Raw genomic sequence first — 26,009 nt, 5'->3', positions numbered from 1 at the left:
CACAAACTGGACAGGGGCTCAGGCTGGAAAATCAGCTCTGGGTCACTGGAGAGTGCAGATACATTTCAACTTGCCTCCAGCAGAGCTAAACTGAGCACATTTGATCATTATCTTATTGTTGAGTGGGATCTTGCCAAGCACAATTGGCTGCTACATTTTATGCAGTGCAACAGGAACAACATGCATTTAATATCAAATTAAAAACAGAAAATGCTGGAAACTCAGCAGATTGGGCTGTATCTGTGGAAACAGAAATGGAGGGAGACCCAGTATCAGAACTGGGACTGTCCAAAATGCTGTCTGATCTGCTGAGCGTTTCCAGCATTTTCTATTTTAACTGTTCTGCAACAACTTTTTTGTAAACTTTCATGCATAAATATTAATTAATTGCAAAATGTTTGGGACATTCTGAAATAATCAACAGATTTGCATAAATGCCATCCCCCCCCCCCATCCATGCATTAGTTCTCACTTCATTCCAACACAGGCATCGTGCATTCCATGCAGGAAAAGCTCAAAACATCCTTTCCTCCCACCGTCATTCTGTTGCACCTGCTCCTGAGGCCGCTGTCTCTCCGCAGAGGGGCAGAGAGCGATTCAAAATGTGCAACATTCCTTGCAGCTCTGGCGGGGTGTTACCAGGGTAATGGAGGAAATGGCTCACCAAAAATAACTGAAAACAGAAATAACAATCTCAACGTCACATGTTTCACTGTGACAAAGATTAACCCTGAACATTCAGCCATTTTGTAAGGGTAAAACTAAAATTCCAGTGGTTGCAATTATCCTGCCCTTCAGTGCATTCAATAAATCCTCTGGTAGTTCCAGCTTCAAAGAACATTCATCAGTGCGATATCTACAGAAGCAGATCTAAGATCAAGACACATTGCTGGAAATGACTTGTCTGCTCCAAACGTTCATTGGGGGATATTTAAAAATCACACAATGAATTCAGAGGTGAAACCCATGAAGTTTCCTTTTTTTGTCCATTTAACATTAAAAATGCTGCCAAAATATTTTTGAAACAAAGAACTATATTGTCCTAATTAGCTCCAGCACAGTTGTCCTCTAACAAAAACAGATTCCTGAAAGAACTCTGAGTCAAGAAGTATCTGCGGAGGCAACAGGTGCAAGTCAATATTTCAGGTCAAAACTTATATCAGCACAAAGGGAAGAAGAAAGATCACTGATATACAGCAGTGGGGTGGTGGGGCACAGGCTGAAGTTGATTGGTGGAACCAGGTTTCTTTTTTGGGGCGGGGGGGGGTGGAGAAAGGTGTTGGAAAAGGTGAACAAAGTTAGAAGAAAACTACGTGAACAGGTGAGTGACGATGGGAAGAGAACACTGGGGTGTGGGTTACCTGAAACTGGAGTTTCAATGATTCTTTTTACATTTCTTCCCCTGCCTGGTTCCATCTACCTGTCATCCCCTCCGCACTGGGTTCCACCGATCACCTACCAGCCTCCATCCCATACCCTCATACTGCTTTGTCCTGGTAAATTCTCCTCTTCCCCCTCAGTCCTGATGCAGTGCCACGACCTAACTTGTCAACTTACACCATTTGCCTCCACAGATGCTCCTTGACCTGCTGGATTTTCCCAGCGCTTTTTTTTGTTGCTGCAGATTTCAGCATCTGCAGTTTCTCTCATCTTTGACCCTTTTAAAATGTTCCCTTCAGGCATCTGGGGCCTTGAGCCACAAAGCCACCAGTGGTGGCAGCACAGTGGTAGACAGGTACGAGGGAGACACGATGGGAGTCCTCAGCAATGAGCCCAGACCAAGGTAACATTCCGGCACAGGCAACTGTGAGTAACATTCACACAATGACTATCTCCAACAAGACCCAAAGCATCAACACTTGCCATTCAATGGGACTGCCATCAAAAAGCTGCCCACCATCAACATCCAGGGGTCAGCATTGAAGAGAAACTGAACCAGACATTGTTGTTGTGATTACAAGAACAGGTCAAGGGCTGGGCATCCTGCAAACACACCAAAACTTTCGCATCGTTCACAAGGACACAAGTCAGGAGCCTGATATAAGACATCCCACTTGCCTGGATGAGTGCAGCTCCAACAACTCCCAAGTGTAACACATAACGAGGACAAGGCAGCCCTCTTGAGTGGCAGCCCATCAGTCAATGGGATGAACAGGTCATGTTTGGATTACCTGACAGTAGCTATCTGAAATCAGTGCTAGACCTCAGATACTTGCAATCTATGTTCATCATTTGTATGAAGGGACTGAAAGCACTGTGGATAGATTTGCTGAGAACACAAAGAAATGTGGTTTAACAATTTGTGTGGAGGACACAAAGAACCTGCAAGAAATCATAGATAAGTTAAGAGAGATCAAAACATTTACAGTTGGAATATACTGTGGGAAAATGTGAGGTTATCTGCTTTGGAAGAGGAAGGCTCGACATGCTGTGAGCGTACAATGTTGCAGTGTAAAGTCACCCAAGATCACTGTGACTGAAAGACACAGCTGCCATGCATGTTCAACAAGTAATTAGGAAGGTTCATATAACATTGGCCACTATTTCAAGGATATGCAATAGGACATATTGCTGTTCCATCTGCATCTTTGGGCCAGAGTTTTGAACTCCCTCCTTAAACAGCATCATTACCACATGATTGGAATTGGCAGCTCACAAAACAAGCTCAGGGAGAATCACTGACAGTCTTCCAGCAATACACACATGCTGTATTATTAGTACATAATTACTATATAAGAAGCTCCCAAAACAACAGGGCTCAAACAAATGATAAAAATAATTATGTGGAAAGATTAGACAGCCTGGCTGCTTGCTTTGGAACTCCTGAAGGGAGACTTAATTGAAGTGTACAAATTTTTGAGGTGCCCAGATATTTCTCTCCTGAGCCGCCACCTTCTCCCCACAGGCCAGGCCCACTCCCCTGGTGAAGCTGATTTCCTGCTCTCCTCCTCCATCCCCCCCCACTCTGTCCCATTTGCAGCCGCTTGTTCAGCCCTGAGCGCCGGTCCTTGGGGTATGGGAGGGACCCGGGATCACTACGGGTGTCTGTGTCTGTCCATTCCGCACCCCCCCACCTTCCCCTTGCCCCGTCGGGTTGCTTATTCTCAATCCTGAAGTCACAGTATGTAGACAAAATACCCAGATTGATTTCTCTCTGGACTTTGGCAAATTGTTTGAAATCTGTTCCCATCAGTGACTGACTCACTTCCTAGGGGACCGATCATCTGGTTATTTCCTCCATCAGATTTACACAGAATTATGAAAACCTCTGTTGTGCATCCCTCAAACCTTCTCTGTTCCAAAATCAATGATCCTGGGTTTGGGGATCGAACTGGGAGTGTGTAATCTGGGGAGGATGGTCCATGGGGATGGGGGGGGAGGTGGTGTCATACAGTGTGACATGGGGAGGATGGGTCCCTGGAGATCGTACAAGTGTGTGACCCAAGGGAGGTGGACACTGGGGATCGGACAGTATGCGAACTGGGGGAATGGACAGTGTGTGATGCGGACAAGGTGGGTCCCAGGGCTGTCAGCGCTCAGGCAGTGTGTGTGACCTGGGACGGAAGTGGGTGGTGTGTGATGCGGGGAGGATCTGGTCCATTGGATCAGACAGTGTGTCTGTTGGTTCACAAAGCAATGTTTCCCTACCCCTCTCAATTATTGTCTAATGCTCCTGTTGATATTTATTCCAGAGCACCAGAATTTGGGACCACCTGTCACTATCATGGCTGAAGGTGCCGGCGGGGGAGGAGATGCTGTGACTTTCACATCAAGGAAACACGCAGGTGTGTGCAGTCTTCTTGAAAGTATAAATGTAGTCCTGATAGTGGGTCTGGATCCGAGGTTCACGAAGGAAGTGGGAACAAGGAAGGGGCTGAGCACAGAGGGTTGACATCTCCAGGCAGCAGCACAGATACATTGGAAGGAATTGTCTAATAAATCACCATTATTGGGGGGTTTTGATATGCGTAAGGACAGAGACTGAGGAAAGCAGCCACCTGAGGAATGGAGTGAACCGGGAAGCGGGAGGATGCCTGGAGTGGAGCGGTGGCGGTGAGCAGGTCAGAGGCAGAAATGGGAGAGCAACAGTGATGGGGTTTCCTTTGTCACGGGAATACACAGTCTTCTTAAGAGAGCAGTCTGGGAAAGGATGCAGAGGGAAAGCGATCATGGATGTTGGGTCTGAGGGGATGAATGTGTCACATTCTTCAGTCTGAATAAAAAATTCACTAAGGATATTTGAAATGTCAGAAGCAGGAGAGGTGTGATCTTATGGTAGAGTGCAGGTGTTCACTGGGACAGTGATTGGACAGTGTGTGAACCAGGAAGGATGGACCCTGGGGGATCTCACAGTGTGTGACCTGGGGAGTGTGGGGCCTAGGGGATTGGAGAGTGTGTGACACAGCGAAGGTGGGCCCTGGGGGATTGTGCAATGTGTCCAGGGGAGGATAGGGTCCTAGGGATTGGGCAATGTGTGACCCGGATCGGATAGGCCATGGGGGATCGGACAGTCTGTGACCTGGGGAGGATTTTGCTTGTGGAGGATAATCCCAGTAATATTTGCTACCATAGTAGTGCCATAAAGATCCCCTGGTCGTCAGTGTATTAATCTACTGTGTAATTTATAATCAATATTACTGTGTCTGCCCTGTTCTGTCAGACAGTGGGTGTTTCCAGTCACCTGCTTCTCGAGATGGACACCTGGCAAGTGACCCAGTTCACATTCACCAGCATAGTCCATAGAACCATACAGCACAAAACAGGCCCTTTGGCCCACCATGTTGTGCCGTCCATCAAACCACCCTCATACTATCTAGCCCTTTCCTCCTGCATATTCCTCTATCTCTCATTCCTCCATATACCTATCCAACAAACTCTTGAACCTGTCCAATGTATCTGCCTCCACCACCACCCCAGGCAGTGCATTCCATGCACCAACCACTCTCTGGGTGAAAAACCTCCCCCTGACATCTCCCCTGAACCACCCACCCATAACCCAAAGCCGTGCCCTCTTTTCTTGAGCATTGGTGTCCCGGGAAGGAGACGCTGACTGACTACTCTATCTATTCCTTTCAATATTTTATATACCTCTATCATGTCTCCTCTCATCCTCCTCCTTTCTAATGAATAAAGCCCTAACACCTAATCCAGGCAGCATCCTGCTAAATCTCCTCTGCATCCTCTCCAACGCCTCCACATCCTTTCTATAATGCAACGACCAGAACTGAACACAGTACTCTAAGTGTGGTCTAACTAGAGTTTTGGAAAGCTGCATCATCACTTCGCGGCTCTTAAACTCAATCCCACGATTTATGAAAGCTAACATCCCATAGGCCTTCTTAACTGTTCTATCCACCTGTGAGGCAACTTTCAGTGAACTGTGAATATGAACCCCCAGATCCCTCTGCTCCTCTACACTGCCAAATACCTTGCCATTTACCTTGTCCTCTGCCCTGGAGTTTGTCCTTCCAAAGTGTACCACCTCACACTTCTCCAGATTGAACTCCATCTGCCACTTGTCAGCCCAGCTCTGCATCCTATCAATATCCCTCTGTAAACTCCGATAGCCCTCCACACTATCCACAACACTGCCGATCTTAGTGTCGTCCGCAAACTTACTAACCCAGCCTTCCACCCCCTCATCTAAGTCATCTATAAATATCAAAAAATGTAGAGGTCCCAGAACCGATCCCTGCAGGACACCACTAGTCACTGCCCTCCAATCCGAGGGCACTCCCTCCCCCACAACCCTCTGCTTTCTACAGGCAAGCCAATTCCGAATCCAGACAGCCAAGCTTCCCTGGATCCCTTGGCCTCTGACCTTCTGAAGAAGCCTACCATGAGGAACCTTATCAAACGCCTTACTAAAATCCACATAGACCACATCCACCGCACTACCCTCATCAATCTTCCTCGTCACCTCCTCAAAGAGCCCTATCAGGCTTGTGAGGCAAGATCTTCCCTTCACAAAGCCATGCTGGCTGTCCCTAATCAGTCCATGATTCTCCAGGTGTTCATAGATCCTATCCCTTAGAATCCTTTTTAACAGCTTACCCACCACAGACGTGAAACTTACTGGTCTGTAATTTCCCTGGACTAACCCTACTACCTTTTTTGAACAAGGGGACAACATTCGCCACCCTCCAATCCTCTGGCACCATCCGCGTGGACAACGAGGACTCAAAGATCCTTACCAGCGGTTCAACAATCTCCTCCCTCGCCTCTCGAAGCAGCCTGGGGAATATCCCGTCAGGCCCCGGAGATTTATCTGTCTTGATGTTATTTAACAATGTCAACACATCGTCTCTTTTGATATCTACAACCTCAAGAACATTACCCTTATCAGCACTCCCTTCCACGTTATCAAGACCCCTCTCCTTGGTGAATACCGAAGAGAAGTATTGATTGAGAACTTCTCCCACTTCCACCGCTTCCAGGCACATTCTCCCACCTTTGTCTTTAATCGGACCTACCTTTACCCTAGCCATCCTCGACGTATGTGAAAAAGGCCTTGGGATTTTCCTTAACCCTACTAGCCAACGTATTTTCATGTCCCCTTCTAGCTCTCCTCAGCCCTTTCTTGTTCCTTCCTCACTACTCTATATTCCTCACGGGCCCTGTCTGAACCTTGCTGCTTATACCTTATGTATTCTACCTTCTTCTCCCTAACTAGTCATTCCACCTCTCTCGTCAACCACGGTTCCTTCACCCTGCCATTCCTTCTCTGCCTCACTGGGACATATTTATCCCTAACATCCTGCATAAGGTCCCTGAACACGGACCACATCTCCATGGTAGATTTCCCTTCAAAAAGGACATCCAATTTACACTCCCAAGTTCTCTCCTTATAGCCTCATTGTTCGCCCTTCCCCAATTAAATATCTTCTTGTCCTCTCTGCACCTGTCCCTGTCCATGACAATTTTAAAGGTTATGGAGCAATGGTCACTGTCCCACAAATGCTCACCCGCCAACAGATCCTTCACCTGTCCTGGTTCATTTCCTAAAACTAGATCTAACATGGCATTCCCTCTAGTCCGCCTGTCAACATACTGCATCAGGAATCCCTCCTGGACACATTTAACAAATTCCGTCCCACCTAAACCTTTGGCACTAAGCAGGTTCCAGTCTATATTTGGGAAGTTGAAGTCTCCCATTATAACAACGCTGTTATTTTTGCTTCTTTCCAAACACTGCCTGCCAATCTGCTCCTCTATCTCTCTACTGCTACCGTGGGGGCCTGTAGAATACTCCTGGTAGAGTAACTGCTCCTTTCTTGTTCCTTACTTCCACCCATAAGGACTCTAGAGGTGATCCTTCTACAACATCCATCCTTTCCGCAGCCGTAACAGAGTCCCTGACCAGTGTCGCCGCCACCCCTCCTCCTCTTCTCCCCCCTTCCCTATCCCTCTTAAAACACCGAAAACCAGGAATATTCAATATCCATTCCTGCCCTGACGTCAGCCACGTCTCAGTAATAGCCACAATATCATAGTCCCCCATACTTATCCACGACCTCAATTCATCTCCCTTATTCCTGACGCTTCTTGCATTTAAGTAAACGCACTTCAGTCCATCTACCTTACTACTTTTATAGCCTGTATTCTGCTTCTCCTTCCCCAAAGCTTCTCCTTCCCCAAAGCTTCTCTGCCTGTTAGATCTAAATTTTCCCCATCCCTTTCTTCCTCTGACCTACTCCTCCGGTTCACTTCCCCCTCACAAACTAGTTTAAACCCTCCCGAACCACCCTAGCAAACCTAGCTGCAAGAATATTGGCCCCCTTCTGGTTCGGGTATAACCCGTCCTCTCTGTACAGGTCCCACCTTCCTGAGAAGAGATCCCAATGATCCAGAAATCTAAAACCCTCACTCCTGCACCAACTTCTCAGCCACGCATTTATCTGCCACCTCCTCCTGTTCCTGCCTTCACTATCGCGTGGCACCGGCAGCAATCCCGAGATTGCTACCCTTTTGAGGTCCTGTTCCTCAGTCTTCTGCCTAGCTCCCTGAACTCGTTCTTCAGGACCTCATCCCCCTTCCTACCTATGTGGTTGGTGCCAACATGGACCACAACTTCTGCCTGCTGTCCCTCCCGCTCAAGAATCCTGTGAACCCAATCAGTGACATCCCGGACCCTGGCACCTGGGAGGCAACATACCATCCTTGATTCATGGTCACTGCCACAGAACCTCCTATCTGTTTCCCTGACTATCGAGTCCCCTATCACTACAGCATGTCTCTTTCCCACCTTTCCCTTCGAGCAGCAGTACCAGTACCAGTCCCAGTGCCAGAGACCTGGTTACTGCAGCTAGGCCCCTGCAGGTCATCCCCCTCAACAGCATCCAAGGCGGAAAACCTGTTACTGAGGGGAGCAGCTCCAAACTCTGCTCACCCAGAACCTCGGCTCACATTGTAGCCACCCATTCTGAATCTGTTTTGCTCAGTTCTGAATCACTCCACTGTAACCTGTAATTCTTGATTTTTCAGTTAGGAAATTAACTCAGAGAAAGTTTTCAAGAGACATTTGCCAGTCGGATCATCAAGGGAAGATGATCAGGACACAGGAACTACGACACTAAAGCAGGGTCCCAATGAAATGTGTTCCAGCCTTGTGTTTCCTAGATGAGCATGTTTTTCATCATTATCTACTCTTCAGGCCTCTGGACTGGTACCCTTTGACTTTCTCGCAATATTCCCACATTCCAAGCTAACACCATTTTCTCTTTCAACAGCCATTTTGCACACACCAAGGAGGAAATGTATACAATTCTAGCAAATTTTGCCTTTCCTTACAGCTTTGTTGAGGGTGCAGAGGAGCCTCACTAGGATGTTGCCTGGATTAGAGAGTATCAGCTATAAGGAGAAGAAACTTGGACTGTTTTCTCTGGAGCGTTGAAAGCTGAGTTGAGACATCTAACGTTACAAGGTGTACAGACAGGATTGATAATCAGTCTTTTACTGAGGCTGGAAGCATCAAATACTAAAGGGCAGAGATCTGAGGTGATCAGAGGAAAGATTAAAGGAAATGTGCGAGGCACATTTTGATGCACAAAGTTGTCAGTGTCTGGAACACGCTGTCAGTGGAAGTGGTGGAAGCTGATACAACGTTTAAGAATCGTTTAGACAGACTCGTGGACAGTCAGAGAATAGAGGAAAATGCACCATGTGCAGGCAGGTGGAATGAGTTTAAACTGAGATCATGGTTGGTGCAGACATTGTGGGCGTAGGGACTGTTCATGTGCTGAACCGTTCTGTTTCATCAAATTTGGCTGGACTGCACTTATTATTTAGATTATTTAGTCATTAATTTAGATTGTAAATAGTTGAGAATCAGCACTGATCCCTGTGGCACTAGACTATTTGCCGATTCCTCATCCAAAATTGATCTGGTTACTGCAGTGATTGTTGGGCTGCCAATCGGGCAGTTTGCCTTGTCCTGGATGGTGTTGGAACTGCATCAAATCTTGACGTGTGTCTTGTAGATTGGGGGTAAATATGGGCTGTTACGCGAGGAGTTACTCACTGAAGGATTCCCGTGCTGTGACCTGATGTTGCAGTAACTGTTGAAGTGGCTGGTTCAGTTCAGTTTTGGGTTACTGCTGACCCCCAGGATGTTGGTGGTGGTTCCCAGTTCACAAGGCAAAATCTTCCTTGTCGTCTTAATTATTGTCTGATTGTCCTGTTAATATGCTGTTTATTACAGAACACCAGATGTTGGGATCGCCTGTCACCACCATGGCTGAAGATGCAAAAAGGGGAGGGGATACAGTGACCTCAAAATCAAGGAAGGACATGGGCGTGTTCCATAATTCATTCAAATATAAATGTTGTCTTGGCATCAGTTCTGGATCTGGTGCTTCGGCCTGCAGTTCACAATGGAAGAGGGAATAAGGAAGGGGCTGAGAAAGATGGGAGAGAGTTAACCTCTACTGGGGCAGCACAGACACTGGTTGAGAGGGTAGTGGAACTGACAGTAGGGGGGGGAAGATTCAGGTGTGCATTAATGTGAGGAGAGAGTCTTCCTGAGAAATAGTGACCTGGGGAGCCGGAGGTCACCAAGAGTGATGCGATGGTGATAGGCAGGTCAGACACAGTTAAGGAGAGAAAGAGTGATGGGGTTTCCATTGTCAGGAGAATAAGCAGAGTCTTCTCCAGGGAGCAGGTCCCAAACAGATGTTGCCTCCCTGGAGGTAAAGTTAAGGGAAAGACCAAATAGAGGAGCCATCTCTGGGAAGAGAAGTATGAAGGAATGCAGTTGTGGTTGAAAGCAACAACAGTTGAGACGGGCTGAATGTCCTCCTCCGCCAATTCTTCGAGGAGACCAGTGATCCCGTATCCGCAGGACAGAGCCCGATTCTCCATCAGACTTACAATCCAGGTGGTCTTAAGATGGCTTTGAAGGGATAGATGAAATAGTGGTGAGGAACACGTTTAATAGCAGGATCTGGCAGACCACCATGCTGTTGGGGGGAGTGTTCTGGGATTTTGACCTGCCAACGGTGAAGGAATGGCGATATTTCCAAGGCAGGATGGTGTGTGACTTGGAGGGCAACTTTCTATTGGTGGTGTTCCCATGGTTTTGTTGCCATGGTCATTCTAGCTGGGAGAGACTGTCGGTGGGTTTGGAAGGTGCTTTTAAAGGAGTGGTGAGTTGCTGTCGTGCATCCTGTAGATGCTGCAAGTTGCTGCTCCCGTGTGCCGGTTGTGGAGTGAGTGAATGGTTATGTGTGGCGTCCTGTATCGTGTCGAGCTTCTTGATTGTTGTTAAAGCTGCACATCCAGGCAAGTGGAGAATATTCCATCACACTCCTGGCTTGATCCTTGTAGATGGTGGGCAGGCTTTGGGTACTTAGAAGGTGACTTACTCGCCGCAGCATTCCTGGCACTAAGACCTGCACCTGCTCCAGTTCAGTTTCTGATCAATGTTAATCTTCATTGCGGGGATTCTGTGATGGTAATGCCATTAAATGTTGGGGTCATGGCTTGATTTTCTCTTGTAGGATATCGCCATTACCCGGCATTTGTGTGTCACGAATGTTACTTGCCACCTATCAGCCAAGGCCTGAATATTGTGCATGTCTTCCTACATTTGGATTTGTATTCACCTCAATATCTGAGCGGTTCCGAATGGTGCTGAATGTTGTGTAATCATCAGCGAATATCCCTCATTAGTCAAAGAGGGGAACTGGCAGCATAAAGAGGGCGAGGCATATGGAGACTTCTGGATAGTGAAAAGGGTGGCATTTATTGGGCTGTGCATATCCAGAGACCTGGACCAAGATGGGTTGCAATGTCACCAAAGTGTCTGGAATAACAAAGTGATAAAATAGATCTGTCATGAAAGACCAGTGTCTTGTTGGTGAATCTGTAACTGCTGGATTATCTGTGGTACCAAACTGGTCCACACATCCCATTCACAGATGGAAACCCGGCAGTATTATCCTGGCCTATGTATGACTCCAGACCTAATGCAGCCGATTCCCAACTGCTCTCTGCAATGGAGGGGTTCGCTACCTCTGCAATGTGATACACAATAACGGGCGACCTTGGGAGTGATCATGTCCTGTGCATGAGCATATTAAGGGGACATGTTGAAGAAATAATCCGGGAGTAAGTACCTCATGACAAATGGGACTGGCCCAGTTCATGCTGGATGTTGCTACACATGGACATTGCAGGTGGTGATGGGTGGGGTTGGCAGAGCTGGTTGTCGTGTTGGAGATCCACATCTTTCACTCAGTTTCTAATGACGCAGGTGGCAGTGGAAATGTTGCTGAACTGAAGGAGAAATCATCATCGTCAAGAGTGGATGGTGAGGATCATCTGTGGGCTGGGTGGTGAGGGTTGAGCAGAGGAAGGTTTTATTCCTGTGGAGTTTATTTTTTCATTTGTGTTCTGGGTAGTCATTTATATTCCATTTGCGTTTGGGCAGGAGTTTAGCTTCTCGTTTTACTCACAGATCCAAAGACTACGATGTCTGAGCTCCTGGCACAGTGCGGGGATTACCAACTGTTCCAGTTGTCAAACGTCTACCGGGCAAGACTGCAACCTGCGATTGAAGAAGGGGTTGAAGGGCTCAGCTTGATGTTGAGAGAGAAGGGACATTTCAGTGGACAGGAACATGAGGTGAGTGGGAGGAACACTGCGTCCTGTTTATTCTAATGTCATGGAACTGAGGCAGCAGAAGGAAGAGAGACCAAGGTCAGTCTAGCTCCCTTTCTCACATTCCCGGGGCTCTTCACTGCAGTACAAATGGATCTCTGATCAATTTGTGTCCTACAGATCCGGCATCAGGTATAAATCTGAGACACAGCTGGGAACTACAGATTCCCTGCAAGCACGCTGTGCTTAACCCGATGGTGTGGGAGTCGTGAACTAGAACTGATCATCTGATTCAACCCCATCGGGGTATTTCATTTGATTAAACTACAAAGAACCCACCGCTGTCAGATTGTCAGGTAAAGCAGCACAAAGCTCAGTGCCCACAAGACATTATATTCAGTGGCAGCAACAGAGTTGTAACCAACCATAATCCATGGGCTCATGGACCAATATCTTCCTCACTTCACCATAACCTACAATACAATGAACACTGGGGGAGAGGGAGGGCTTATGATGGAGGGGAGATAGGGAGTTGCCCAGCTGATAAAGTTGTACCACACGTCTGCGTTGACACTGGGCAGTGGAAGCCGCATTAGAACAGAAGAATGCAGCACAGGAACAGGCCGTCGGCCCATGGTGTTGTACCAAAGTAATTCAGCTGATGATGCAGAATTAAACTAATCCCTTCTGCCTGGACATGGTCCGCATCCCTCTATTCTCTGAACATTCGTGTGCCTATCAAAGCCTCCTAAAGCCCTCCACCATATCTGCCTCCACAGCACACCCCTGGCAAAACATTCCAGGCACCCAGCACTCTGTGTTTCCAAACAAAACACTTGCCCCACACATCTCCTTTGAGCTTACCCTCTCTGACCTTAATTGCATGCCCCTGGGTATGTATTAGACATTTTGACCCTGGAGAATGATACCAGCTGTCAACCTATGCCTCCCATAATTTTATAAACTTCTATCAGGTCTCCCCTCAGCCTCCGCTGCTCCAGAGAAAACAATTTCAGTTTGTCCCACCTCTCCTTATAGTAATGCCCTCTAATCCAGGAAGCATCCTGGTGAACCTCTTCTGTACCCTCTCAAAAGCCTCCCGATAAGGGGGCAACCAGAATTGAATGCAATGATCCAGATGTGGTTTCAGCAGAGTTTTATAAAGCTGCAACATTACTTCCTGATTCCTGACAATGCCTCGACTAATAAAAGCAACCATGTCATATGTCTTTTGTACCACCCTATCAACCTGTACGGCCACTTTCAGAGAGCTATGGACATGGAACCCAGGATCCCTTTGTACGTCAATGCTGTGAAGGGTCCTGACATTACCTGTGTGCTTTCCTCTTACATTTGACCTTCCAAAGTGCAACATGTCACACTTGGCCGGATTACGCACTATCTGCCATTTCTCTGCCCATATCTGCAGCTGATCGATATCTTGCTGTATCTTTTGGCAATCTTCTACACTATTCGCCACACCGCAGATATTTGTGTCATCTGCAAACATACCAACCCACCCATCACATTTTCAGATACCACAAACAGCAGAAGTCCCATTGCAGATCTCCACAGAACACCACTAGTCACCGACCTCCAGCCAGAATAAGACCCATCGACCATTACCCTCTGTCTTCTATGGGCTAGCCAGCTCTGAATCCAAATGGCCAAGTCACCATGGATCCCATGCATCTTAATCGTCTGGATGTCTGGCATGAGGGACCTTGTCAAATGCCTTGCTAAAATCTATATGGGAAATATCCACTGCTCTCCCTTCATCAATCACCTTTGTCACCTCCTCGAAAAGGTCAATCAATTTAGTAAGACTTGATCTGTCCCACACAGCGCTATGCTAACTGTGCCTGATTAGGCTATGTTTTTTCAAATGCTCATAAATCCTATCCCAAAGAATCCTCTCCAATATTTTCCCCATCACTGATGGGGCACTCACCAGTCTATATCTTCCCTTCTGGAAAAAGGAACCACATTAGCCACTTGCCACTCCTCCAGGGCCTCGCCTGTGGCTAGAGAGGACACAAAGTTCTGGGTCAAGGCCCTATCAATCTCCTATGTTGCCTCTTTCAAAAACCTGGGGTATATCGAATCAGGCTGTGAGGACTCAGTTTTCTTAATGTTCCTCAAGAGACCCAACACCACCTCTTTCTTTATCTCAAAATGCCCTGGTATATTAGTATGTTTCACTCTGATCTCATGATCCTCCATGTTCTTCTCTTTGGTGAATACCAACGCAATGTGGTCAGTTAGGACCTCTCCCACATCCTCCATCTGAAAGTACGTTTTCTCTCCTTTATCCATGAGTGGTTCTACCCTCTTCCTGTTTATCCTTTAGCTCTTGATGTATGTGTAGAATGTCTTGGGATTCTCTTTAATCCAACTTGCCAGTGACTTTTCATGGCTTGTCACGTCTCTCCTAATTTCCTCCTTGAACTCTTTTCAGGCTTCTTCATATTCCTCAAGCGCCCTGTTCGATTTTTTACCTTCCTAAATCTTAAATGTGCTTTCTTTGTCTTCTTGACTAAATTCACAACGTTTCATAACCCAAAGTTCCTTTACCTTGCCATCCTTGTCCTTCTTTCTCACTGGAACATACTGGTTCTGTACTCTGCTGTTTGTCTTTAAATACCCTCCACGTCAGACGTGCACTTGCCCAAAATCAACTGTTCCCAATTATCTCTCCCTTGCTCCTGCCTAATACTCTCGTTATTTTCCCTGCCTCAATTTTGTACTTTTCCACAAGGTGCATACCAGGTCCAGTATGGTCCCTCCTCCAGTTGGACATTTTACATAGTGATTTAAGAAACCCTCTTAGATGCACCTAACATTCTCTGCTGTCTAGCCCCCTTGCACTAAGGAGGTCCTAGCCTTTATCGGGAAAGTTGAAGCCAGCCACTCCGACAACACTGTTGTTTTCGCACCTTTCCCCCATCCGCCTCCATCTCCGTTAATGTCTCAGTGGCTATTAGGGGTATCTTCAGTGTTAACCCATTGCAGTGATTGCACGTTTCTGCATTTTGCGTTCTAGCCATATTGACTTAATTGATGACCTTTTCACTGAGTTTATATGCAGCTCCTCCTCCTCTTTTACCTTCCTCTTGATGTCGATCTCATCTAAAACATGGAAACACTGGAACAGTAAGCAGCCCATCCTGTCCCCCTCTCAACCAAGTCTTTAATGGCCACAACATCATAGATCCAGTACTGATCAATGCTTTGTTCATTTCCCCAACCCTTAATACTCCTTGTATTAAAATAAGCACGCTTCAGCTCTTCTGTCCCATTGTGTTTATCACCTTGCTCCTGCATGTCCTTGCACACTTAATGGTCATGACATCTACCTTCCCCTCAGTCACTCCTCCTTCTGATCTGGTTCTCATCCCCCTATCACACTAGTTTAAATATTCCCGTGTAACAGTAGCATAACTCTCTGCCAGGATATCAGTTTCCAGCTGAGGTGCAATCTGTCCCCCTTGTACACATTGTCCCTGCCCCAGAAGAGGTTTTACTGATCCAAGAACCTGAAACCCTGCCCCCTTCATCAGCTCCTCAGCCACTCGTTCACCTGTTCAATCTTTCTGTCCCTGTCCTCACTAGCACATGGTGCCGGGAGTAATCCAGAGATTATTACCATTGGTCATGCTTTTCAGCCTCTTTCCTATTCCCGATACTCACTACGCGGGACCTCATCCCCCTTTCCACTTATGTCATTCGTGCTGGAGTGTACCACGACCTCTGGATCCTTATTCTCTCCCCCCCCACTTAAGAATGTTCTGCAGCCACTCCGAGACATCATTGACCCTGACACGAGGCAACACGACAACCTTTCCACATTTTTGCAGCCACAAAATATCCTGTCTGTTCCCCTAGCTATTGAGACTCCTATCATTGACGTACTGAATCCTCTCTTCCTCACTGAGCGTCAGATCTGGCTGCTGTTGCTGTGCCCTGATAGGTCATCCCCCCAGCAGTATCCAAAGGCGCACACTTGTTGCTGAGGGGAACGACCACAGGAGAATCCTGTGCTGTCTACCTGCTCCCTCTACCTTATCTGGTAGTCACCCAACTATCTGCTGCTTGCACCTTTAGTTGTGCCAACCTTGGTAAAACTCATCATGGATGATGTTAAGTCCGTCCCGCTCCAGTTCCTTAATGCAGCCAGTCAGGAGCTGCAGTGGGCTGCACGTCCCACAGGAGAAGTTTTCAGTCTGCTAGCAGTTTCCCTGATCACCACATCCTGTAGCAGGAGCATACCACTGCACTCACTGCCATCCCAGCTGCACTGATCCAAAGAGTAATTTTTGAAGAAAATCCTAACCTGCTTTTACCTGTTCCTCTGCTCAGCATCCTTGCCGAAGACTCTCGAGCCACAGCCTCAGCACTTACACTCGAACACTGCACTTGCAATTCACAGCTGTTTCATTTCAGCCTGCCTTTTACTTATTGGCTGGTGTGCTTCAAAATAAGCCAATCAGAGATGCTGCTGCATTGCTCTGCTCCGCCTTCTGGCTTCAAACCAGTGTTGTCGACAGCTTGATGATCCCACAGCCAATGGAGCAATTCAAAGCCCCACGGTCCCGTCATATCCAGTCATGGAAAATTAACCACACACTGGTGGGGACTCAGTGCACATTCTAATTCAATCAGTGTTGTCCTTGAGGGTTTCTAAGGGATGATGCTTGTGGGTGCTGGAGACGTAAGGTGAGGAAAAAGTGGGGAGCAGATGGGCCAAGTTTGGGGGGGGGGGGGGGGGGGGGTTGAAGGTGAAGATACAGAGGCTGGAGGACAGTAAGTGGGGACCCAGGAGTCTGCAAGTGTTGGTGTCTGATAAGTGAGGAAGATGATAATGGAAACCAGACAAGGGGTAGATGATGGGCAGGTGGAGCCAGATCTGGCTCTTAAAGGTAGAGGTCAGTCTGCAGATGACAACGGCACCACCCCTTTTGGCGGATTTCATGCTGATGTCGACTTGGTACAGAGTGCTCCTTCCTCGGTGTGCTGTTTGAGTAGGCGGGGGAAGTGGAGAAGTCAAGGCTGTTGATGCCGTGACAGCAAATAGAAATGACCACCCTCTCTCTGTAACTTCCTGGTCCACTCATGCACCTGGCACATTCCCTGGAACCGAAGGAGGTGTCATACCAGTTCCTACTCCACCTGCCTTACCACCATCCAGGGACTTCAGCCCTTCCAGATGAGGCTAAGATTCAAATACATACTCCTGCAATCTCATCTCCTGCATTCATGGCCTCCTCGACATGAACGAGAGCAAGTGTAGACTATGCGACTGGTTTACCGAGCACCTGCGATCTGTAGCCACCTGAGCTCCTGGATTGATGCTATTTCAAATACCCTTTCCATTCCCACACCCACCGCCCTGTCACTGGCCTCCACTACCAGCGCAAGGCCCAACACAAACTAAAGAACAACACCTTACATTCCGAGTGGGTGGTCTACAACCCAGTGGTAGGAGCACTGAATTTTCCAATCTCAGGTAACCTGCATTTCCCATGTTCTCCTTCCGATCCACCTTTGGTCCTCCTGAATTTTTATCCATACCCCTTCCTGCTCCCATCACCTATTTTTGTGTTTCCCACAGGCCCAGCCACCTGGTTCCATCCACCTATTATGCACTAGATCCCCTCCCCCATCGTCTGCCCATCACCTCTACCTTACTTTGTTCCCATTTATCCACTTCCTTACATCAGATTCCAACACGTGCAGACTCTTATAACTTCAACTCCCTCCTCAACATGACTCAATCTGACTCCCATTTTTCCCCACCTGTCACCCACCTCCCTTTGTTTCTCAACTTGACCTCTGCCCCGAAATTTTATTCCATGACCTCTCCCTTTCCTTACCATCCCTGCTTCCCGGAGGGGAGATAAACAGCACAGAAAAAGGCCCTTCAGCCCACTGAGTCCACGCCAACCATCAACCGTCATCCTTGATTTACTCATTTTCTCTCTGGTCCATTCCGCATGCATGTCCTTCTCTGGAATTGTTTTTATCTGGATTGCATATGATGTTGATGGAAATCCTGTTGCTGGATACGTGGTCCAAGTCGCTGAGGTTTTGTATCAGTAGTGGATGTGCCAAAGAAAGCTGTCAGCGTGAGTAAAGTGATTAGCTATTTCATTCTTGTAATTGGTTGGTGACAAAGATTAAATGAACAGAATTGAGTGAGATTACCTGGTGGTAACTGCAGTTTTTCAACTGTCCCTGTCAGTTAAAATACTTCTTATGTGCTAGTGATGCTTCCATTTATTGCTGGTTATTAAGTGAATCATCGATTATAAAATCCAACCATGTTCTAAACATGAAAAATACTGGAATGTCAACCTGAAATATCTGTCCACAGATGATGCCTGACCTGCTGAATATTTCAAGCATTTTGTGCTTTTATTTTGGATTTCCAACACATGCTGTGTTTTGCTTTCGTGCAAGTGAGTTGTGCTGTTGGTCAGTAAACTGATGTAACATTGGAGAATGAAGGACAGAGGAAACTAATCACTTCAAACCTGAGTCAATGATCCCTCACCCTGCTACAATAGTACTGATTTGTAATTCCCACAGTTAGTGATTCACTGCCAAAGACTGAGTCCAGAGATTTACACAATGGATGAAGAGGCTGCCAGTGACTGTTGTTGTGTTCAAAATTACTGGGACGTCCGATCACTGAGCAGATATCTTCATCATTGTTCTGTGTCCATCAGCCCACTCCTAAATACATTCAGTATTGTTCTTTACAGAAAGTCATTGAGCTCATGGAGAAGAGAAACCGGATAGGGGGTTCCAAATTCTTCTTCAGTCTGGTTATGGAGAAGGGATCCAGAGCCCGGAGAGTGATGTGGGAATCCTTTGTGAAAATGCGGAATGAGTTACCAAAGTTGGACAAAATACTGAATGAAATCCAGGAGCTCGGTACGGTAAAACAGCATTGAACTGAAAATCACATTGAAACACTTTACTTAATTTATTATTCAGGTCTGGTTTCATGAAACCTTGTTAATTTAAACAGGTCCTGATCCATATGAATACATGAACATCATCCAAGATTTATGTGATTTATCCTCACAACTGAAGGGTGAGTGCTGAAACACAATTCAAACCAATTACTTTACATAACTGATGTTGAACTGCAGCTGTTTGAGAGCATGGCAGAATGTGAGTCCAAATGTCAATGTCTGGAGAATAGAATGGATGCTACAGAATTCACTGTCAGTGAATGACTGATCTGTGTGTTCAAGTTACAATTCATACCATTTCTGCCACACTGAATATCTCAATTCAGTGTTTCAGCTAATCCAGCTGTGAAATACACTGTGAAACCCCGTACACTTCTGGCAGGGTCCTGATTAGTGATCGCGTAGTTGAAATGGTACGTTGGAATAGCTGAGACAGAAACTTTAAATTCCAATTCCCGTAGCTGAGCGGATACTCCAAAAAAAAACAACCGTGATTCCATGGGAGAATGTATTCCCAGCTGGACTGTAAGTGATGCACTGTGAAACCTCAGACACACCTGATATGTTCCTAAAGTTGTTCTGCTGGTTCATTTTTTCAGTATCACTCTCACATCCAGGATTTAATGTCACTCATTAAGTAATGGTATAAATGTCAATCTGTTGGTGTGTTCTTTGGAGAACTGACTGGGCACTAAATCTTACCACAAGTACATGCTCATTGCACAGATCTCTGGTTTCACAGAGCTCCCACCTGAACCAAATGGTGTGTGTTTCTGTGCACTTGAAAACTTACCCCATCAGGATGTTCGGGTAAAGGCATGTGGAATGTGGGAATATTGTAAATTCACAGCACGCAGTGAGTTGTCTGCAGTTGTAAGATCCTATCCAAGAAACTGAAAAGATATTAATTTAACAACACATTAGTCAGTGGAGGAAAGGTGAGACTGAATGTGTCACTGTGGGCTGGCTTCCGATTCACAGATACAGAACAGTTACGCAGTTACAAAGAGTATCCCTTTCATTCAGGATTCATTTCCGACCCAAAGTAGTCCATGGATTACAGTAATTTTAGTGGTGGACAGAACTTTATTTCAATTTGTAATTGAGGAATATGACATGTTGAAGATCTGCTAAGTGCACAAAGCTCCTATAATGTTTGCAATTTCAGAAACTGAGTATAGCTCGAATGTTCAGCGCCTGGAATATACCTTGTGGTCTAATTAAACCCATCACCGTGGGAAGTGAGGCAACCCGACACAGACCTCCACCTTCCATTCCCAGTGTCCACAGAAACATGGTCACTTGCCCTTTGACCCTACCTGCTATGTCCCTTCAACCTCTAGAGCTGGTGATCAAACCTTGGCAAGAGAAGAAAGCACTTTCCCCTTTCTGGGCTGAAAAAATAATTATTCTCTTCATTATTTAGGGAATTTTGAGCATGGTTCTTAGACTAGTGCTGGGAATTCCATTTGTAAGATTTTAATGCATCCCAATGGATGGTCAGTCTCTTAAACAACTTGATATAATAAACTCCCTAACACTCCCCTCAGCAGAAAATCCCAATAATTTCCAAACCTTTTCTGATTCCCCCCTATGGCCTCAGTTTTGCAAGAACAGCTGCCTGTAATTCAGTGACTATAAAGTTGCATGAAATATTCCACAATATTTCTCCTAGTCCTGATCGAGGCATTTATGTTGTGTGTTTTCATGTTCTATCCCTCTCTGCGTGTACAGTACAGGAAGTTCTGCTAGAATGCAATGGTTACATTCCTAAGAAACCTCGCGTTTTAGAATGCCGCGTTATAGCAGAACAGACTGCAGTGGTCTTCAAAGCACCGATCTCAACAGGTTTACTGATCGCACGAAAACCAGTGTGGCCTGTGCAATGCAAATAGTGTTCACTAATCCAGTTACAACCAATTCACGTTATGAAACATGGGTTATAGCAGAAGTACTCGTATCCTGGATAACCGAAAAAGTAACAAGAGTCTGAGATGAGGTGGGGAGGTTCCGGGAGGGAAGGTTGTCATTTACATCTTCAGAAGCTGAAAGGCACAGCAGCCAGTGGTCTGGAAATTTGGGAGGATCAGCATGGGTGAATTGGAGGAACACGGGGATCGTGAGGAGTGGAGCAGGTTACAGGGAGGTGGTGTGGACATGTTGTGGTTCAGTAATGGAAATTATCTTAACATGGATGCATTTCTGGAGTGATGGTCAAAGTAGAGAGAGGTGTGAGGTTGTTACATGAATGGGTTTGCTGCGAATTAGGGAAGGCTGTCAAAGATATTATTTATTTATTCATTAGTCACATGTACGTCGAAACACAGTGAAGTACGCCTTTTTGTGTTACTGATAATGTGCTGGGGACAGCCCACAAGTGTCGCCACTCTTCCGAGGCTAACATAGCATGCCTACAGCTCCTAACCTGCATGTCTTTGGAATGTGGGAGGAAACCAGAACACCCGAGGGAAACCCACATAGACGTGTGGAGAACGTACAAACTCCTTGCTGACAGTGGCGGGAATTGAACCCGGGTCGCTGGCACTGTAGTAGCGTTACGCTAACCACTACAAGCAAAGCTCAAGCTGATGAAGGTTGGGGCAAGGAGACCAACTTGAAGTCTGAGGAATAAAAGGAGTGGCTGGTTTCACCTTGGGCACAGAGCAATAGGGAAGTGATTTTGTCGAGCTGAAGTGGACGGGGCTCAGTGTGGTTGGGGTTGGGGTGATATGGCATCAGGAGCCCAAGTCAGGCTCACCTGTAACGTTCAATGGAAACTATCAGTTAGTTTTCTGTTTCTGACCCAGTGCACTGAGAACTCGTATAACCAAGCCTGGAACTGATGCAATCCCAGTAGAAACTGTCTATTCATGCACTGCTCCTGTCGCACTTCACAGAGTGCCCCAGATAACCTGGCCAGGGTCTGAAGCAGCAGCCACCACCAGCTTTGTGATATCTACATTGCTTCTTCCACCTGCATCAACACCGACTCTCTTTCTTGCAGCACTTCCCTTCCCACTATCCAGGGACACAGTCACCTTCCTAGTGAAGCAGTGATTCACCTGCACTTCTGATTCAGTGTATTGCATCAGGTACTGAAGATGTGGCCTCCTCTGAAATGGGAAACAAAACACAGCCTGGATGACCACTTTGCAGTCAGAATCCCCCTCTGTGTAGCCCATTCAGTTGACAAGGGAGGCTAAGTTTTCAATTGCCTTACACTTTAAATCTCCAACCCTCGCCCAGTCTGACCTCTCTGACTTGGGCCTCCCACACTGTTCCAACAAAGCCCAAAGTGAGCTCCTGGAACGACACTTCATCTTCAACATGGCACGCGACAACTTTGTGAGATCCACGTTGAATACAATATTTCCTGATAACCAGCTTCTCCAGTCTGTATCAGATTTTCTCTCTAAAACATTGTCAATCTGTAATGTCGACTCGATCATTCCTCTGCCTGGCCTGTTGGTTTGTTTCACATTTCCAACATAACATTCTTCTCACTTTCGTATTCTATTATCCACACTCTCCACCCCCGCCACCAGACAGATCAGCAGCAATCACCAAGACTTTGTCACCCTTTCCTGTCCTGAACCACCACGATATGCATCATTGACACTGTCTTGGTCTTCACCCCATTTCAGACATCCCATTTGTCGGCTCTTGGACTGTACTCACTGGAGTACAGAAGAATGAGAGGGGACCTCATAGTGACATTTAAAATGTTGATAGGAAAGGACAGAGTAGATGTGGCTAGGCTGTTTCCCTTGGTGGGTGAGTCCAGGACCAGAGGGCACAATCTTAGAATTAGAGGGTACAGTTTCAAAACAGAGATGAGGAGAAATTTCTTTAGCCAGAGGGTGGTGAATTTGTGGAACTCCTTGCCACGTACAGCAGTGGAGGCCAGATCAGTGGGGGCGTTCAAGGAGGAGATAGATAGATATCCAAATAGTTAGGGTATCAAGGGATATGGGGATAGGGCTGGAAATTGGGATTAGAATAGTTTTTTGTTGTTTACCCCCTCCATTCCCCATTTCTCATTTCTTTTTTCCCTTTCCTTGGAGCAGACTCAATGGGTCGAATGGCCTGCTTCTGCTCCCTTATCTTGTGATCTTCCCTCTCCCTTCTCTGCAACATACTTCCAAAAGTAATCAACCTGAAACTTCAACCCTGATGCTGCCCGACCTGAGCATTTCGAGCACAATCTGTTTTTATTTTGATGCAACCGCAGTGAATCTGCAATTTGTCCCTTTGCCAGAATACCCAATGCCCTGCTCCCCATCTTCACACACCAGATCAAGACAACAGTTCTCAAAGATTGGACAACAACAGAATGACATATGCAGTTGTAACAGAAGTTGTCTATGAGAGGGCAGGTAGATCATAAAGTAATGGGGGAACATTCACTGTCACAGTTCAGTTAATATCAAAATAGGAAGATCTGATATTTTCTTGACCAATACAGACCGCCAAGTCACTTGTCTGTGACCCGAGTCTTACTTTCAGCAATAACATCCCTGAAAGCATTGAATTGTGTCTTGTCATCTTAATATCTGAGGATGGTTGAGGGTTTATAAGTTCTCTTTGCTTTGGACATCTGAACTTGAGATTGCTTTCCCTCTGTTCCCTTGGAAGATGTTCGACAGAAACACAAGGAGGCTCTGCAGGCACAAACTGAAACAATGAGAGTAAGCACGATCCTGAGGAGGAAGAAGGTGAAGGTTTTCCAGCTGGTTGATCAATACACTGAGCTCACAATCATTTCTACTGTTCGAGATCAGATACTTGTGGGACATGAGCTGCTGGCAAGAGGCCGAGACCATGAGTGGAGAGAGAAACATCTCTGGGGAGAGCTGGAAAAAGTCCGGACTGATCAATTGTTCCAGAGCAGCTTTTCCCAGAGTAAATCTAAATCTGGGTGTTCAGCAGCAGTGGCCGGAGTTGCGGGGATTGGAAAAACAACAATGGTGCAAAAGATTGTTTATGACTGGGCCACGGGGAAAATATTCCAACACTTCCAGTTTGTCTTCTGTTTCAAATTCCGGGAGTTGAACAGCATTAATTGTAGAATAAACCTGAGTGAACTGATTCTGGATCAGTATCCTTACTTCAGGAATATCCTGGGAGAGGTCTGGAAGAACCCAGAGGGATTGTTGTTTATCTTCGATGGTTTGGATGAATACAAGCACAGAATTGATTTTGCTGATAGTCGGAGAGACACAGAACCTCAGCACATGTGCCCAGATCCCGAGTGGCAGTGTGAAGTGTCTGACATTGTGTACAGTTTAATCCAGCACAAGCTGCTCCCAGGGTGTTCAGTGCTGGTGACAACCCGCCCCACTGCGTTACATTTATTGGAGAATGCTGAAATAAATATCTGGGCCGAAATACTGGGTTTCGATGGTGAGCAGCGAAAGGAATACTTCAAAAGATTTTTTGAAGATAGGACAGTGGCAGAAGCTGTTGTCAAATATGTAAAAGAAAACTACATCCTCTACACCATGAGCTACAACCCCTCCTACTGCTTGATCCTCGGTCTGGCACTGGGCCCCTTCTTCACACAAAAAGACAGGGACCCGCAGCGAGTTCCCAAGACCATCACCCAACTATATTCCTACTATATTTACAACATCCTGAAAAACCACAGCCGTGAGATTGAAAGGCCCCATGATGTGTTACTGAGGGTTGGTCAGATGGCCTTCAGAGGATTGTTGGACAAGAAGATTGTGTTTACAGAGGGAGATTTGATCAACTACAGTCTGCAGCCTTCCCAGTGCCTGTCTGGGTTCCTGGTGGAACTTTTGGAGAGAGAGGATTCTGCCCGGAGCGTGGTGTACACATTCCCACACCTCACCATCCAAAAGTTTGTAGCTGCACTCGCACAATTTCTGATTCTGCATCCCGGAGATATCCTGAAACTCCTCACTGAAGCCCACAGCGAGGAAAGTGGGCAATTCGAAGTATTTCTCCATTTTGTTGCTGGTCTCTCCTCCCCAGGGTCAGCTCAGGGGCTGGAGGAGTTTCTGGGTCCATTTCGCCATCAAACGACCTGCCAAGTGATTGACTGGGTGAAGGAGGAGGTGAAACGTCAGATTGGAAACACAGGGAGTGAAGCTGGTAAAAGGACCCTCCTGAACACACTGCCATACCTGTTTGAGTCTCAGAACAGTGGACTGGCTCAGGCCACGCTAGGATCTCTGGAAACACTTTCATTCTGTGGACTGCGCCTGACCCTGATTGACTGCGCCATCCTGTCTCATGTCATTGGGCTCTGTGATACAATAAATCACCTCGATCTGGAGCGCTGCTCCATTCAGTGTGAAGGAATCCAGCAGCTGCGACCCGGGCTGCACCAGTGCCGGGTGTTGGGGTAACTGTTAATTTGCTTCTATTAATATATTGTAAAACTTTCCCGATCTGTATTGCTTCTGTGTGACTCCCTCCTGGTGCAACTCTCTTTCATCTGTTCCCTCAACAGGACTGTCTCGCCTACCCCCACCCCCAGTGCAACCACTCTCCCTCCACCCTGCATCCCTGGCGTGTCCACACTCACTCCCCGCCATCACTGGCCCATCCACTTGCTCTCCCACCCCTGGCCCAGCCACAAACACACACACCCTCTCTCCCCCGCCACTGTCACTCCCCCCACCCCCATCGCAGCCAGCCCCCCTCCCCCCTCAGTGTAACTCTTCCTCGCCCTTTCTCAGTTGTAGTTTTGTCCTCCCCTCCTAACGCATTGCCTGTGGGTGACTTCCCCCCCTACTCCGCCCAGTCTCTCTCGCTCGGTCTCTCACACACTGAAACTGAAGGGGAGAGTTTACACAGCACTTTGTTGGATAAATTCCTGACATTCTGTGAGTGACCAGGTGCTGGTCACTGAGGGGTGTAATAAGTAATTAATTCCCTGAAGTGCCTCATGTCACATCAGAG

General features: G+C 46.8%; 1 protein-coding gene across 11 annotated transcripts in view; it reads left to right on the top strand.

The window, feature by feature from the left end:
* LOC127585522 (NACHT, LRR and PYD domains-containing protein 12-like) overlaps positions 1-26,009 on the top strand; it is a 36,604-nt gene that overhangs the window by 8,201 nt on the left and 2,394 nt on the right. For 4 of the 11 annotated variants that reach the window (XM_052043055.1, XM_052043054.1, XM_052043053.1 and 1 more), the window contains exons 3-9: positions 1,680-1,783; positions 3,693-3,785; positions 11,753-11,809; positions 11,957-12,123; positions 18,864-19,035; positions 19,133-19,198; positions 23,715-25,449. In XM_052043055.1, the coding sequence (XP_051899015.1) occupies positions 1,768-1,783; positions 3,693-3,785; positions 11,753-11,809; positions 11,957-12,123; positions 18,864-19,035; positions 19,133-19,198; positions 23,715-25,449 (2,306 nt within the window). In that variant the 5' untranslated portion in view covers positions 1,680-1,767. Of the gene's footprint in view, positions 1-1,679; positions 1,784-3,692; positions 3,786-8,484; positions 8,666-11,752; positions 11,810-11,956; positions 12,124-18,863; positions 19,036-19,132; positions 19,199-23,714; positions 25,450-26,009 lie in introns of all 11 variants that reach the window. The other 7 variants (XM_052043048.1, XM_052043049.1, XM_052043045.1 and 4 more) reach the window with 4 other exon arrangements.

Source organism: Pristis pectinata, chromosome 33, assembly GCF_009764475.1.
Source record: "Pristis pectinata isolate sPriPec2 chromosome 33, sPriPec2.1.pri, whole genome shotgun sequence".
Lineage (NCBI taxonomy): Eukaryota > Metazoa > Chordata > Chondrichthyes > Rhinopristiformes > Pristidae > Pristis > Pristis pectinata.
This window is presented reverse-complemented; position numbering and strand designations above follow the sequence as displayed.